The 15,460-nt window shown below is 46.3% G+C and overlaps 1 protein-coding gene across 11 annotated transcripts in view; it reads right to left on the reverse strand.

Moving 5' to 3' along the window:
* Positions 1-3,427: 3,427 nt before the first annotated feature.
* The window catches only part of ADGRB1 (adhesion G protein-coupled receptor B1), a 278,660-nt gene continuing 266,627 nt past the window's right edge, over positions 3,428-15,460 (reverse strand). For all 11 annotated transcript variants that reach the window (XM_088055285.1, XM_088055296.1, XM_088055291.1 and 8 more), the window contains one exon: positions 3,428-3,861. In XM_088055285.1, the coding sequence (XP_087911411.1) occupies positions 3,664-3,861 (198 nt within the window). In that variant the 3' untranslated portion in view covers positions 3,428-3,663. The remainder of the gene's footprint in view (positions 3,862-15,460) is intronic.

Genomic DNA, 15,460 nt, shown 5'->3' on the forward strand with positions numbered 1-15,460 from the left:
AAGATGTGGGACACAAAAGGGTAAAGGAGACCTTCCCACTGAGCCACAAATTCAGAGTGGCCCCCCCTTGCTGTCTGAACTCCTGATAGAGCCAAGGTGGAGTTAGGTCCAATCTTAAGTCTCAGCTTTGGGAGATGGTTTATGTCTAATGGAATTATCCACACAGTTTATAATAATTAATTATTGTGCACTGAGCTGAGCTCCTGCTCAGAGTCTGTCTGGTCATGCAGGAGGTGCCAGGGAAATCCAGGTGAGGTTGAATCTTCCAGTACCTGACAACAAAAGAAAAATGGAGAGGTGCTTCTTGCCAGGGCACTGAGGGATTGGACAAGGGGAATGGCTTTAAGCTGAAGCACGGTAGATTTAGAATTGGATTAAATATTGGGAAGAAATTCCTCCCTGTGAGGTTGGGGAGGCCCTGGCACAGGTTGCCCAGAGAAGCTGTGGCTGCTCCATCCCTGGAAGTGTCCAAGGCCAGGTTGGACAGGGCTTGGAGCAACCTGGGATAGTGGAAGGGATCCCTGCCCATGGCAGGGGTGGAATGAGATGGTCTTAATGTCCCTTCCAACTCAAACCATTCTGGAATTCTATGATTGGCTTTGCAGTGATGTGGGCAGGGTGGCGTCAGAATTACCACAGCTGGAAACTTTAACCCCACAGCCCTGTCCTGCACCAGAAATGTTGCCAGATCTGTGTTAAATCTCCACCTTCACATCCTACGAGATTGGGAAGGAGACATCAGGCTGTGGGTTTGAGAAACCTAAATAAAAACAAGCTGCACTGCACAGAAAAGGGGATTCCTCATGTCTTGCAAATGTACTTTACAGGCACATGCATTTTTAGAGGTGTGGAGAGGATACAAAGCTGAAATTTGGGTAAACTCAGCTCAGTGTTGTGACTTTTCCAGAGCAGAGAGCCCAGGTGGAAGCTGTGGGGCCAGGAGAGATTTCCCAGCTCCCAAGAGCGATGCAAAGCACACATGGGGTGCAGGCAGGGGCGCTTTTAAAAAGCAGACAGGCCTGAAGTTTCCACCTCTTTTATTAGAAATAAGACACATTCATTTTGTGCTCTGAAAACTGTACAGGAAAAAAAAAAAAAAAAGGTGTTGAAGAACACGGGGAGGAAGGAGGGGAAGGCATGGAAGGAGGGCAGGACATGGGAAAACAGGATTAACCAGAGGAGCTGAGCAGAAAAAGTCGAATATCAACAGTTCTTAAACAAACATTTATCTCTGTAATTACATAACATCGTTAATGTCCTGCAAAGGCAGCTGCAGTGAATGGGTGAAGGTTGGAGTGAAGAGGGCAGGCAGGGGAAGGGAAGGAAAAAACAAAAAGAGAGAGAAATGAATTAAAACAGAGTAGAAAGATACCTGTATGCTAAAATTCATAATGTGTAATTATAGTAATTACAATATCATACAACCCAGCATCTGAGGGAGGCCTTTGTGCTTTCCTGTTTCATGAATAAGCTAAAATTAAACAGTAATATCACAGTTTTATGAGTAACCACTTCCTTATTTTTTAACTATTTGGGTTTATTTAAGTTTTCCTTTCCATCCTTCATATCCTATGGTCAATGGCAAGGTAAATGCCATTGGAGATCTCCCAGGTGGCCCAAAGGGAAGTCAAAGCTGAGATCTGGCACATCAAGCAGCACCTCCCCATGGGGGAAGCACAGCTGGGGACAGTGATTGCTTTGCATCTTGTACCCATGGGTCATTTTTCCCTAAAAATGTGAGGTTTGTTATTTTTTAATTAAAAGGAGACCCGAGCACAGTAATAATTCAGACCCTGTTCAAGTTCTGCTGCTGTCTGGCACAATCTAGCCACTCACAACCAGAGTTTGGCCACTCACAACCAGAGTTTTGTCTTCATCCACCTCCAAAACTGGGAGAGTAAGTCCAAACATCAGACAGAAAGTGCTGGGAATGACGAAAATAGTAATAAAATAAAAAAAAAGTCTGTGTGTAATGTCACTGGTATATTTTTTAATGATAAAAATATTGCACAACACTTTTTGGAATGAAATGTAGACACCTCATTTTTTTTTTTTCCTTTTGGCAAATAACCTTGAGAAATGTTTAAAGAAAAAAAATAAAATAGTTATTTTTTTTATACTGAAATGAAAAGACTGCATTTTATGAGGAGGAATGTTCTGCTCTCCTGATCAGCTTCACCTCTTCCTTCCTGCAGGACCACGAACCTGCTGCTGGCTCTGGGCAGTGGGGAGGGCGGAGAAGGGCCAGCGAGGGGAAAATAACCAAAACCCAAACTGAATAAAGCAAAACAAAACATTGCAAGCCAGCGGTGAAGGGGCTGTGTATTCCCACCATCCCAAATTTTCCACGGAGCAACTTGCCTTCCACCTTCAGCAGGTGGCATCCTCACCCCATGCCTGCGCAGTCTTACGGCACAGAAAACAATTTGAAAGGACAAGAGCCAAAGAAAAGAAAGGTCTCGGGTTTCAAGTTCTCTTTTTATTGAAGAAAAGAAAAGAAGAAGGAAAAAAATAGATTATTTTGTTTGTTTTTTTTTTTTGTCTGTTTGTTTCCAAGTGGACGTTATTCATGTTGTCAGTTTGTCTCAATGTCCTAAGGCAACATCTCTGTTTACCAATATCTCCAGGTACAGCGGCAGATCTGTCTTTCCTTTTTTCTCTCTCTGCCTTCCAGGGAGGGGGCAGCTTGGAATAAATCTGAGTCCGAAAGCAAGGACAAATAACAGAACAAAAGAAAAAAAATAAAATAAAAGGATGAGGCCAAGAGGACCTTCGCAAGGCCCGTGCTGAGTTTATCTATTTAACAGTCAATGACATGACCTACATTCTTCTTGTTGGTCTTGTTGTCTACCACCTTCCACCCTCTCCCTGGAGATGGGGTGAGCAGGATTTGGAGATTTGGAGCTGGTCCTTTCCTCCGCCGGGGAGGGATGAGAGGAGGAAGCCCCACCTCTCCTGTCCACCCGTCGAGCCACGGGTGACGCCACCACGTCCCCCGTCCGCGGGGACCCGCTGCGACCGTGCGCCAATGCCAGGTCGTGGCGCGGCACCCGGGGGTGGCAATGTCCTTGTGGCCACTTCTTGGCGCGTCCCATCTCCTTCCTTCTTGGATGAGCTGGCGGGGGAGCGAGGGATGAGGCTGGGTCTGCCCCAGCCAGGCCACATCCCAGCGAGGCTCCCGCAGGTGTCCCCTCTCGCTGTCCCCAAACAAGCCCGATCTGTGGTGGCTGCTGGGCGTCCTTCCACACCTCCCCGTGGCAGAGCAGGAGGGCTCCTGGTGTGCGGCAGTGACCCGAGAGCATCTTGGCAGGGCTGGTCCCCTGCAGCCCCTCCCCACCCTCTTCCTCCTCCTCCTCCTCCTCCTCCTCCTCCTCCTCCTTGCTCTCTTCCAGGCTCACTCCTCCAGTCCTGCCTGGGAAAGCTCGTGTTGTCCTGAACCTACAGCTACTATACTCTATAAAGTAATATTTCCCCTCTCTGCTGAGAACAATACAAAAGTTACTCCATCTTACCAAAGGTTTCAAAAGAAACCAAACACTTCTCTTGCTCGGTTCCGATTTAATTTAATCATTTCTTTAAAACGTGGTTTTGTTTTTGTTTTTTTTTTTTTTGTTTCGTTTGTTTTCCGGAAAAAAAAAAAGTCCTTTTTTCTTCCCTTTCTGCTCAGACCTCTGTCTGAAGGTCAATAATGTCTTGTCCCACCAAGGGGATGGTGGCCCCTGTTTTCTCCCACTCTACAGTTTTTAGTTCTAGGGGAGACTGTGCCACAGGTTCGATGTCCTTTTTAACCCATGATGGCGGGGACTGGACTTTCCTGATGCCTTCCCAGGGTCTCTTGTTTGGTGTCTGCTGTTTTTCTTGCTGCAGGAGGATGAAAGTGTAAAAAAGGAGAGAGAGAAAGAAAGAAAAGTTAGTGCAAAATGCAAGAAATTCCATTATTTTACCTCCTCTTGTGCCAACAAATAATTTTTTCTGTGAAGCTTCACTCAAAATAAAGTGAGGTATCAATGAAAATGACACTTGGTGTATGAACTGTATTTTCAAGAAGGAAATGTTATTCTTTCCACTGCCACCTCCATCACTTAATGACTGGATATTTCAGCTTTCAGGGGAGTTTTATGCTACTGAAAGTCTGAGTGTGGTTTTGAGAATATCAGATCTTTTTCTACTTCCACAGATGTAGTGACAGGAAAGGGGGTGATGGCTTTAAGATGAAGGAGGGTAGGTTTAGATGGAATATTGGGAAGAAATTCTTCCCTGTGAGGGTGGGGAGGCCCTGGAATGGAATTCCCAGAGAAGTTGTGTCTGCCCCATCCCTGGAAGTGTCCAAGGCCAGGTTGGATGGAGCACCCTGGGATAGTGGAAGGTGTCCCTGCCCGTGGCAGGAGGTGGAACTATAGGATCTTTAATGTCTCTTCCCACCCAGCCCACGTATGAAATCCAGATTACAATGAGGTCTTTCTGAACGCCCACTGCATTTGATGCACGTTCCTTATGCAGCACAGATATTTATAGACCTTTAATTGCAGCAAAACTTGCCTCCCTGTTCTGCCAGGGAACCAAATCCGTGCTGCTTGAGGAGCTGGAGCTCATCTCAGAGGCTGAAAACACTTCCATCAACTCCACACCAAGGCCTGGAGGCTTTACTGACCCAGTCTCCCACCACCACCCCACCAGGGATATTGATCCAGAAAATCTCTTCCCACGTTTTTCCTGACACCAAGACAAGGCTCTGGGGAGAGCTGAGGGACTGGAAAACGGGTGTGTTCCTCAGCGGGCAGAGAAAGGAAAGGCTTTAAATGAGTTTGTCCACTCAACTTCTCCCCTCTAAACACCAATGATGCTTTTCACAGTTGATTATCTCCACAAAAGCACTCCAGCACTGCGCAAGAAAATGCTTCCCTGGACGTGACAGAGCCTTTTTGAGCCTCCTGCCAAAGGAAAAGTGGGAAGGGAGGGAGGAAAGCGGCTTGTGGAGGATGACAAGGAGGGAAAAGCCTGGAGAGAAGGTGAGGAGCCAGGGGACACGACACCCAGGAATTGTCACAGCTCGATGCTGTCACCCAAATGCGTTGACTTGTGGGAAGTGAAGCCACACAGAGGCTGTGGGGACTCCAGGATGCTGCTGAGATCATCACAGCTCCGTAGGAAACCTCAATCCCCATCTGCTGCAGACTCATCCAGCAGCCCCAGCTCCTCAGTTTGTCCTTCCCCAAGACGTTTTTGTCAGGCTGCTGTTTGTCCCAGCTGCAGTGCTGACAGGAAAGCTGCTGTGGAATTATCCCTGCAGGGGCAGCTGGATCACCCAAGACAGGAATTCTGCTCATCCAAGCTTTAGTATAAAAATAAGATGTGCTTGAAGTTTGCCCTGTACCTCACAATTCCCAGGAGGAAGCTTTGGGTGAGAGCTTAGAGGGTGGGGAATGTACAAACCAAGTAAACATCTGAAAGTGAAGTGAAAACACTGAAATAATTTTCATTCAAATGGAGAAAAATAAGTTTTTAAGTCCTTTTAAAGAGAATTGTTGTTTGGGTGTTTTTTTTGATATCAGGTTGTGTAAAAGTATTGCTCAAAAAAACGTAAAACACTCAGTTCTCAATTTCTTGAAATCTGCAGCTGAGGTTTTCATTAAACTCTATATTAGAGAGCTGTCCTTATGCTGCTGGTGTTATTCTTACTTTATTCTGTGATATAACACGACAGTGATTAATACTAATACGACAGAAAAAAATGATAAAATTTGTGATTTATTCCATTATCTTTTTTTGCAACTTATTTTAGAACCGCTGCAACTAAAAAGTGGAACCTATGTAACTCTTGCATGTGTCTTAATGAGACAAGCTGGGAGTTTCCTGAAGGGAAATTTCCACCTACAGTGTTTTTTGGAGACCATCAGTCTGCCTGAAAAGATACAGCAGGAAGGAACACAGAGAAAAAAAGCACAAATAAAGCAAAAATTGGAATAAAATTAAGTTTCCCAAAAGGTGAAGAAAAACAACCTTGGTCAAGACAGATATTTTTTTCAATGAAAAACATTTTGTTTTCTCCCACCACTGCTGTAACGCCACAAGTTTTCAAAGCTGCTGATGTCCACGGCTGCATCAGCGGGCAGCACAAGTGATCTTATGCATGAAGTTCATAAATAATTCGTTTTTTCCCCTCAAACAAGTGCACTTTTTGGATGGCATTATTTATGGCCACCTTCAGCATCAAGTTTGCAGCCAACCCCTGCTTTCACAGTCTCTCTCCAGCTGCCACACTCCCGACCTTCAGCCTCTCCTTCATGCTGGGAGGATGCTCCCAGATCCGACCATGCTCTCTGAACGTGATCAGCAAACCTCAGAGCCCTCCCTTGTCACGGGCTGGTGAGCAAGAGGAGCTGCAAATCCAGGGAGGGAACAGAAACTGAGGGGAAAAAAAAACCCAAACACACCTCCAGCACTGGCCTCTGATCAGCCCTGTCACTGGGGAACACCACCTAAGGGTGACAATAATTATTCAAACCCCAGACATTAAATGTTGTGAGCTGTTGAGAAGAGAAAAATTAAGAAAGGAAGAGAGAATGAAATGGGAAATATTGTTATGGCAGTGCACAGCTCCATTCTGAACCTGCATCTTGAATATTCTGGGCACTCTGTGGGCTTCCTGAGAGAAGGATAAAGGGAAAATGATAAATGTGGCCAGTTTCCAGCCATGGATGAAATTATAGAGAATGTCCTGTGGGAGGAAAGATTACAAACTCCCGCCTTAAGGCCTTAAAAGAGATTATGGTTGGATGTAAAAGAGATCTGTGAAGCTCTGAGAGGCTTGTGGATGATAGGAATGGACCACTGATGGTGGGGACTGGGATAATCTCTTCCAGCAAAGGAACTCCAGAGCACCAAGGAGTGAACCCTGGCAGCTGGCAGCTGCCCAGAGTGCCCAGCCAACCTCCAGGACACCTTTCCACAACTCTCTGTCCATCCTGAAAACTTCCAGACTCATGAAAAGTACATGGAAACACAAAAACAGCATCCATTTGGTGCTATCCAGTGAAGCAACACCACTCTGCATCAAGGGGTCTCTGAGCACAAATTCCTGGAGTTTTGGGGATCTTTTTTAAGATGCACCACCACAGGCTGGCCACTTTATTTTTCCAAGATCCTTTTTAATCTGCCATGGAGAAGAGGCAGAAACTGCCCTTGGGTCTGACCCTACTTGGTCATTTCCATCCTCCTTATCAGTGTGGTATTCACCTGTGACTGTGGTGGGCTTAGTGACTCCAAAGCTGTTTATTCACAGTTAGAAGATGAAAAGGAGCCCTGGAAAACGAGGAAATGGAGAAGGGAGACTTGCTCTTAGTTCTCCATTTCTCAGAGAAGGATCAGACTTCTCTGGTGATGCTGTGAGGGAAGTGCTGGCTTAGGGGTGGCTGCAGGAGGGGCCGCTGCCCTCTGGGATCTCTGAGCAGGTTAATCAGCCTGGCAGAGCTCTGGGAAGGATGCTGAGAGACAAAAGAAAATCCACTCTTGGCACAGGGCACCCTGGGAATTGCTAGCAGGCTCCTGGGAACAGCTACCCTTTTCTTTCCCTCCATATGGAAAAAAAAGTTTTTATGGGGTCTTGGCCGCTTGAGCAGCAGAGAGAAACCGGCACTGGGCTCACGCTCCAACCCTGGAATTTCCCTCCAGCTCCACTGTGGGCTCTTAGCAATCCTTACAGACAGGAGGCAAAACTGAGCTATGCATAGAAAAGAAAGAAAAAACCTGGAGAGAGGGATGTGTAATCTGTCTGGAAAAGGCACTGTGGCTGGCTCAGGGCCTGGTGCCTCCGAGACAGCCAGCACAGGCCCCAGACAGGGGCTGAAAGCACCCGGAGCTGCTCTGCCAGGGACAGAGCCATCACTCCGGCCTGACACATCCCAGGAGCTTCTGGGAAGGAGGGAAATGTTTATCAGTCCCTGTCTGGTGCCAGGACTGTGGAGGAAAAATAAGGGGTGGGAAAGGAGGGAGCACCCACACTCAGAGCTGGGGTAAAACCAGATCCAAACTGGAGGTGTTCATCATCCTGGTGGCATTGGGAGTCTCCTTCATTCATTTTATCTGACTTTCATTTTAGCTGTGAATTTTTAAGCTGGAGGAAGAGGATTTGGGATAAAAGGTGTTTAGGGTGCAGTGCTAAGAAAAGCCCCAAATCTGACAAACACAGAGGCAAAGTGCATTGAGATAATCCACACATCCTTCTGCTAAAGCTGGTCCTGGCAGACTGCAGAGTCACCCGTGCAGGACTCGTGGTGGGTATGGAAAGGTGATGGTGGTGGGTCCCTACCTTGGGTCTTCAGAGAATCATCACAAAATCAATCATCACAAAATCACAGAATGGTTTGGGTTGGAAAAGACCTTAAAAATTATCTCATTCCAACCCCCTGCCATGGGCAGGGACACCTTCCACCATCCCAGGCTGCTCCAAGCCTCATCCAACCTGGCCCTGGACACTTCCAGGGATGGGACAGCCACAGCTTCTCTGGGAAACCTGTGCTGATCTCCCCACTCTCAGAGCGAAGAATTTCTTCCCAATATCCCATCTAACCCTGCCCTCTGGCAATCTGAAGCCATTCCCACTTGTCCTAGCACTCCACCCCTTGTCCTAAGTCCCTCTCCAGCCCTCTTCAGGCACTGGAAGGGGCTCTGAGGTCTCCCTGGAGCTTTCTCTTCCCCAGGCTGGACAATCCCAATTCTCTCAGCCTTTCCTCACAGCAGAGCTGCTCCATCCCTCTGATCATCCTGGTGCTCCACGTCCTTCCTGTGCTTGGGAACTGGACAAAAGGTTCCAGGTAGGGTCTGACCAGAGCAGATTTGAGGGGGAGAATCCCCTCCCTCACCCTCCACGCTTTCCTGTGCTGCCTCCAGGGGTCCAGGCTGGCTTCATCCCGAGCTCCTGCATCCCAGTGCAACTCTTTTCCTTAGGAGCAGCATCCCTGCAGTGCATAAGCACAGCCCCAGAGTCTGCTCTCAGGCACAGCTCTGATTTCCAAAGCCCATGAACCTCTCAGGCTGCTCAAGCTGCACCTCCCTGTGTTTGTTTTGTGGGGTTTTGGTCTGTTTTTTGTTAGTTTTCATTTTTTAACACCTGGTTTTTATGGTTACCCCGAATAACCCGAGGAGCAATTCAGGGCTTTCCTCTGAGCACTCGGTGATAACTCCCCTGGAACCAGCTACTCCCTTGCTGTTTTCCTTGCCTCTGGTGTCAATGTGAAGGATATTTTGTGACCCAAATGGTCTCTCCCCATGACACTGATGACTGTAGGTCCAGGATGAAGTTATTCAGAGCGTAGAGCAGGGAATTTGAAAGATAAATGTGGCTCACGCTCATCTAATCCAACTTCAGATCAATGTAGATGAAAAGTGATTAGGAAATGGGAAAGCTGTCTTGTTTCTTTAGAGAATGATAAATTTTCCTTTCCTTCTCAGAAACAAGTATCTGCAGTTCTTTCATTTTATGCTACTGAACTACAAAGATTATGCTTTTCTTTTTTTTTTTCCTTTTCTTTTCATTTAGGAGAAAAGCAAAATAAAAGGAAGTGGCTGGCATTGTTCAGAATTTCATTAAATTAAATTGGAAAAAAAAAAACAAACCAAAAGTAGAAACTATTTGTGGTTTTAACTTTGAAATCAGTAAGGAAACTTGAAATACCCAGCATTTGCTAGGCAATAAAAATTTGTCTTCTGCTTCTGTATTCCCTGAAGTTCATCCATCCTGAAGGGGTGGCTGTGACACAAATTCTAGCAAAGCCACACTGCTGAAGGTGAACAGGCTCTGGATCAAGGAAGTCTTTTATTGACTCTAGAAAAGCCTGAAGGCTGCACAGAACACCTGTGGCCCCACCAGCATGAGGAACAGGCTGTTTTCCAAAGCATTCTTCCTGTTAATCCAGCTGGTCCAATCCCAATCTTTTTTGGGACAATGCTTACGGTCTGTGAAGAGCCCACCTGGAGGAATAAATTCCCTAAAATGCTGAAAACTCTCAAAGCTGCCTCATGGGGGCAACTGGGGATCCAGGAGGGGACCAAGAGCACCCAAAACATGATTTTTCATAGAGTCATTTATTTAGACTCTCTAAAGAATTATTCAGACTTCAGAGTATAAAAAAACCAGGAGTTTCAATGTGCTGGTGGCACTGCCTGGTGCTGGAGCAGAGGGAACAGGTTTCTCTGGGACAGATATTGTCCCCTAATTCTGGGGACAAAAGGTGCTGGATGATCTGCAGGAGGAGGTGAACTTCTGACTGATGGTGTATTTTGATACCTGGGAGCTGGCAGATGGTTTATGGCTGACTGAATTAAGATTTGACGTCATTTTCATAACAGAATTTATGGCGGTAATTATCAGACTTTATGCAGAGCTCCTCCCTATAAAAGCTGCGCTAATTGGTCTGTTAAAATTTGCCTTCAAGCAGTGCAGAGAGGATTAAAGATGTGACACAGAGACACCCTTCCCAAAAGTGGAACTTCCCTTGCAGAGGGACACCCAGCCAGCAGATTCCAAATTTTCCAATTCCTGTAACGGAGCACCAGGGAGACACAGCCCTGCCTGGGGATGAGCTGCAAGATCAATCAATATTCATGAAATCATAAAATTATAGCATCAGGGAATGGATTGGGTTGGAAGGGTCATTAATATGATTTCATACCAACCCCCTGCCATGGGCAGGGACACCTTCCACTATCCCAGTGCTCCAAGCCCTGTCCAACCTGGCTGTGGACACTTCCAGGGATGGGACAGCCAAAGCTTCTCTGGAAATCTGTGCCAGGGCCTCACCACCCTCCCAGGGAAGAATTTCTTCCCAATATCCAATATAAACCTGCCCTCTGTCATAAAACCCTTTGCAGTGACTCCGTGCCCACTTCACGGTCCTTTTCTCTCAACACTGCATTAGGCTGCCAAAGCTGCTGGAATGGGCAAACCTCCAGATGCCAAAAGAGGAAAGCTAAGAAAAATCTCATTGTGAGAAAAAAAAGTGAGAAATCAAGACAGAAACACTGTCCAGGAGGAAATAAGGAAAAATTAGGCAGAAAAAAACTTTATACCTTTTTAAAATGGGATTTGGAGCAGGCGCTTTTCAGGATCAACAGAGATTTGAGAGTTCTGTCTTTTTCCCAGAGAAGCTGTGGCTGCCCCTTCCCTGGAAGTGTCCAAGGCCAGGTTGGACGGGGTTTGGAGCAACCTGGGATGGTGGGAGGTGTCCCTGCCCATGGCAGGGGGGGTGGGATGAGATGATCTTTAACGTTCCTTCCAATCCAAACCATTCTGTGATTCCATGAATTATAAACTGGGTCCAGATCCTGCACGTGAGCTGCAGGACAGGAGCCAAAGCAAAAGCCATTCCAGCTGCAGGGAGCTGAATGTGGCAGGGAGCTCATCAACAAGCAGGAGGAAATCCAAGGAATTTGCAGAGCTCTGTCCAGCACTGACCTTGGCACAAGCAGAGCTGCTGTTTAAAATGAATGCCGAGCCAGATGCTGGCAGGAAAAGAGGGATATGGATGTGATTCCAGCTTCTCTAATGGTGCTGGATCAAAGGATTCCTGCTGAGGGGGAAGGCAGGAGCGTCACTTCCAGTGCTATCAAAGCGTAGGAGAAACAAAACCTTGGCTTTTTTAAAAGCCTACAAAACCACAGACCTCTCTCAATGTCCAGCCCAAACCCTGGAATTTCTTTAGCAATTAACTCCCAGGGAGCAGCAGCAGCGTTGGAGATGTTAAACCCTGAGAACACAGATCTGCACAGGATAAATAGTTCCTGTGTAGTACAAAGCAGCTTGAAAATTACTGCTACCCTGCTTTAATGTGAAGAACTCTCAGCTACAAGAATTCAGACCTGGGTAACTGTGTATTTAGGAGGAAAATGGGGAAGAAATTGCATGGTGGAGCCTGCAGTCTGCCAGGCAAAGGTCAAGCTTTGAAAGGGAGAAACAAACTTGCAGCAAGGTTATCCAACAATGAGATTTTTTTCTTTTTTTTTGGTAGCAATTGGGGAGGTAAAGAAGGAGTCAAAGTGATGGGAGTGATTAGGAAGGAAGAATTCTGCTGTCTGAGTCAGTCCCAAGCTAACATTCCAATATACATCCAACATCTCCCTTATATAAAGAGAGATTTATAATTCACGTGGAAGCCACTCACTGCTTATTGCAGCCTTAAAAATGAGGGTTTGGTGCATCCCAGACACCAAGAGAGCTTTAGATTTTCATCAGGATGCCTGGTGGGGCTGGCTGGGTATTTTGATGCAAATCCTGCTGTGGTTGTCTCCAAGTCTTTGGTTCCTTTGATGCTTCCTGGTTGCAAATAAGCTGTCATGGGGGATAAATATTCCACACACACAGAGCTCATTCAGTTTTCTGTTCAGGGGCTACAGCAGCTTCCAGTTTGGTCTGGGATTAAATGGAAGGGCAACAGTGTGAAACCTCTGCAGGTTTGGGAGGAGGGTGAGCACAGCAAACCAGCTGCTCCTGAGGTGCTATTTTTAGATTCTTCCATCTCTTCAGGTGGACAGAGAAAATCTGTGCCAAATTCCAGCAAGAAAAAAATCCTGCCTACAACCCCAAAACTTCCTTCTGAGTTAGGAAAAAAATCACTTCCACCTCCCTTGCCTCACCTCACATTGAAGACTGCAAGGGAGAAAAAATTTACCACAGAATATCCAGAGGGGGAAGGGACCTGCCAGGATCATGACAAGGTCATACAGAGATCCATCAGTGCATTAAAAGCTTGACTTTTCAACTTGGCAACCATCAGATCTTTCTGGATGTCACCCTGCTCCTATCTTAATTCCCTGGTATGGAAAAATTAACTTTGGGAAAGCATGCCTACATCTCTGATCAGTCCCTACAGCCACAAACCAGAGAATCCCAGAACGGTTTGGGTTTGGAAGGGATCTTAAAAAATCCTCTTGTTCCAGCCCCTGCCATGGGCAGGGACAGCTTCCACGAGCCCAGGTTGCTCCAAGCCCTGCCCAACCTGACCTCAGACACTTCCAGGGATGAGACATCCAAAGCTGCTCTGGGCTGCCTGTGCCAGAGCCCCACAGGGCTGAACTCTCTCCCAGTATCCCAGCTCAATGTCCCTCCTTCGGCTTAAAGCCATTTTGAGTGTGACCACGTTTTTCTGCTGCAGGGATGAGGTGGCCAGGGCTTGAACATGGATCCTGCTGGAAAATGTGATTTCAATCAGGAACAGTAGAGTGTGCCTCCAGTGGGAGCATTTTAGAGTTGAGGTACAGACAGAAGAAACTACGTGTCCCATGGAATAAACTTTATGTAATAAACTGGAAAATAAAATAGGGAAAAATCCATATTTATTCCCCAAAGAGGGGCAATTCTTTGATATTGTACTCTGAGGCTCAGCTTAGTTCACCACAAGGGATGTGCTTTGGTTTCCAGCAAAATAACTGCAGTGAAACAATAACTGTGGCCAGTGCCACATCCCTGGGAATGCCTGGAATATGAGCAAGATTCAGACCTGACTGGCATTCCAGGAACTATCCTGCTTCCCATAATTCTCTGACACACCATCCCTACTCGTTAGGAAGCTGATGGCAGTGGGGACACCCCAATCCCAGCAGGATGTGGATCAGGAGTCCTCAGCCACAGGCTGATGGAAAAGCAGAATTCATCCCCAAACCTGCTGCCACTTAAAATTCCCTACAGCTCCCTGGAAGGAGGTTGGATCCAGATGGGGGTCAGTCTCTCTTCCCAAGGAACTGGACAGGAGGAAATGCCCTCAAGTTGTGCCAGGGGAGGTTTAGGTTGGACATTAGGAAAAAATTTGGTTTGAATATTGGAACCAGGGAAGTGGTGGAGTCACATCCTGGGAGGAATTTTTAGTTTGGGACATAGTTTAGTGGTTGGACTTGATGATTTTAGAGGTCTTTTTCAACCTTAATGATTCTGTGAGTTCCTGACTATGTTTCCAGCTCTGCCAGTAACTTCTCTGGGACAGCAAAGGACATTTTTCTTTATCAAGTGTACACAGAACTAACATTTATCCATCAAGTTTCCATCTGTCAGGATACCTAAAAAGGAGGAACACCTGTGCTTGTATAAACCTTTGTGTCTTGGCTGAAAACCCCTCAAAAAGAGGTTCTAAAAATAATATTCTACCCTTGAAGCTGGAGAAATTCTTAACAATAAATAAATATGATGATTGAATTTTCCCCCCTTTTTCTTAAAGAGACTGAAAGTCTGTTCCTCCATCCCATTCTTCTCTTGGTGTTTCCTTAAAATCTGACAATTTAGGAGTTCATGGGAAAGGAGCTCTGTGTTTAGTGTGATTCAGTAAGTGCACTGGAATACCCTGGGGATGGCATTTACATTAAAATCCCTGAAAAACTGATCCCTAAAAATGGCCAGCACCATTCCTAGGAATCCCCACAGGATGCCTGTCCTGTGCAGACATCCAGTTCCAAGTTTCATCAGCACTTTTCTGACTTTGGAGCTGAGGGAGGAGAGAGGAACAGCAAGGTCAGGATAAGCATCCTATCCTGGAAAGGACTGAGGACAATGGGACACACTGCCAGCAGAGGTTGGGAAAATGCCAGGCCTGGGGAGAGAGACTTGGGAGCTTGACTTTGTGGTGGTTTATTTAAAGGGGAAATCAGAGAGAACAGCAATGCAGGCAAATGGAGCAGACACAGGAAATTTCCTTTCTGCTCTGGGATGAGGAAGGGTTCAGGGGTACTCCAGGGTCCTGATGACCTTGTTCATGCCCACAAGGCACAGAGCTTTCTGCTGGTTAAAGAATGTTAGGATTCATGTCATGGAAGGGGTTGGGATAGGCCCAGGATGCTCTGCAATGCAAATGAAAGCCAGACTTACACTAAGGTTTGTTTTATCACTGCCACCAGAAGAAACACTCCATTGTTTTATAACCTAAACGTACATAAAAGAGAAAGCATTCTTTTGTTGCTCCCTTAATCCCTGTTATCTGCTCCTTGTCTTCTCAGGGTGAGCTGAAGATGGGGCCTGAGCTCCAATGGAGTCCTCAGCAACAAATGGTAGAAAAAGGGCTGGAAAAAACCTATTTATTTAACTTTGCATTGCTTTGGATGTTTCTTAAACCAATACCCACTCCTGACTTGCCAGTCCTGCTCTTCACAAACTCCCCCTCTCCTATTACATCCAAGGGAAAATTCCCAACTTGAAAAAGATTCAGTCAATATGCAAGAGCCACCTTCAGAACCTCCTTCAGCAGCTCAAAGCTCTTTGATGCTGACAGCGGCAACTTTAATTCTACACAGATGCATCTCTGAAATGCTAAAACCTTCCCAATCTATAAACCCCTCCTGCAAACAGACCACAGATTAGCTTTTACACCGGATTTAAGCATTTTTTGGGGTTAACAGCTGTGTCATACTGAAATAAGTGCAAAAAAAACCCAAAACCCAGAGAGGTGACACTGAGACTCGCTGGGATTCTGGGCCAGGCAGG

This window comes from Pseudopodoces humilis, chromosome 1, assembly GCF_049639895.1.
Source record: "Pseudopodoces humilis isolate 2021_Gansu_Grassland_sample_001 chromosome 1, ASM4963989v1, whole genome shotgun sequence".
Classification (NCBI taxonomy): domain Eukaryota; kingdom Metazoa; phylum Chordata; class Aves; order Passeriformes; family Paridae; genus Pseudopodoces; species Pseudopodoces humilis.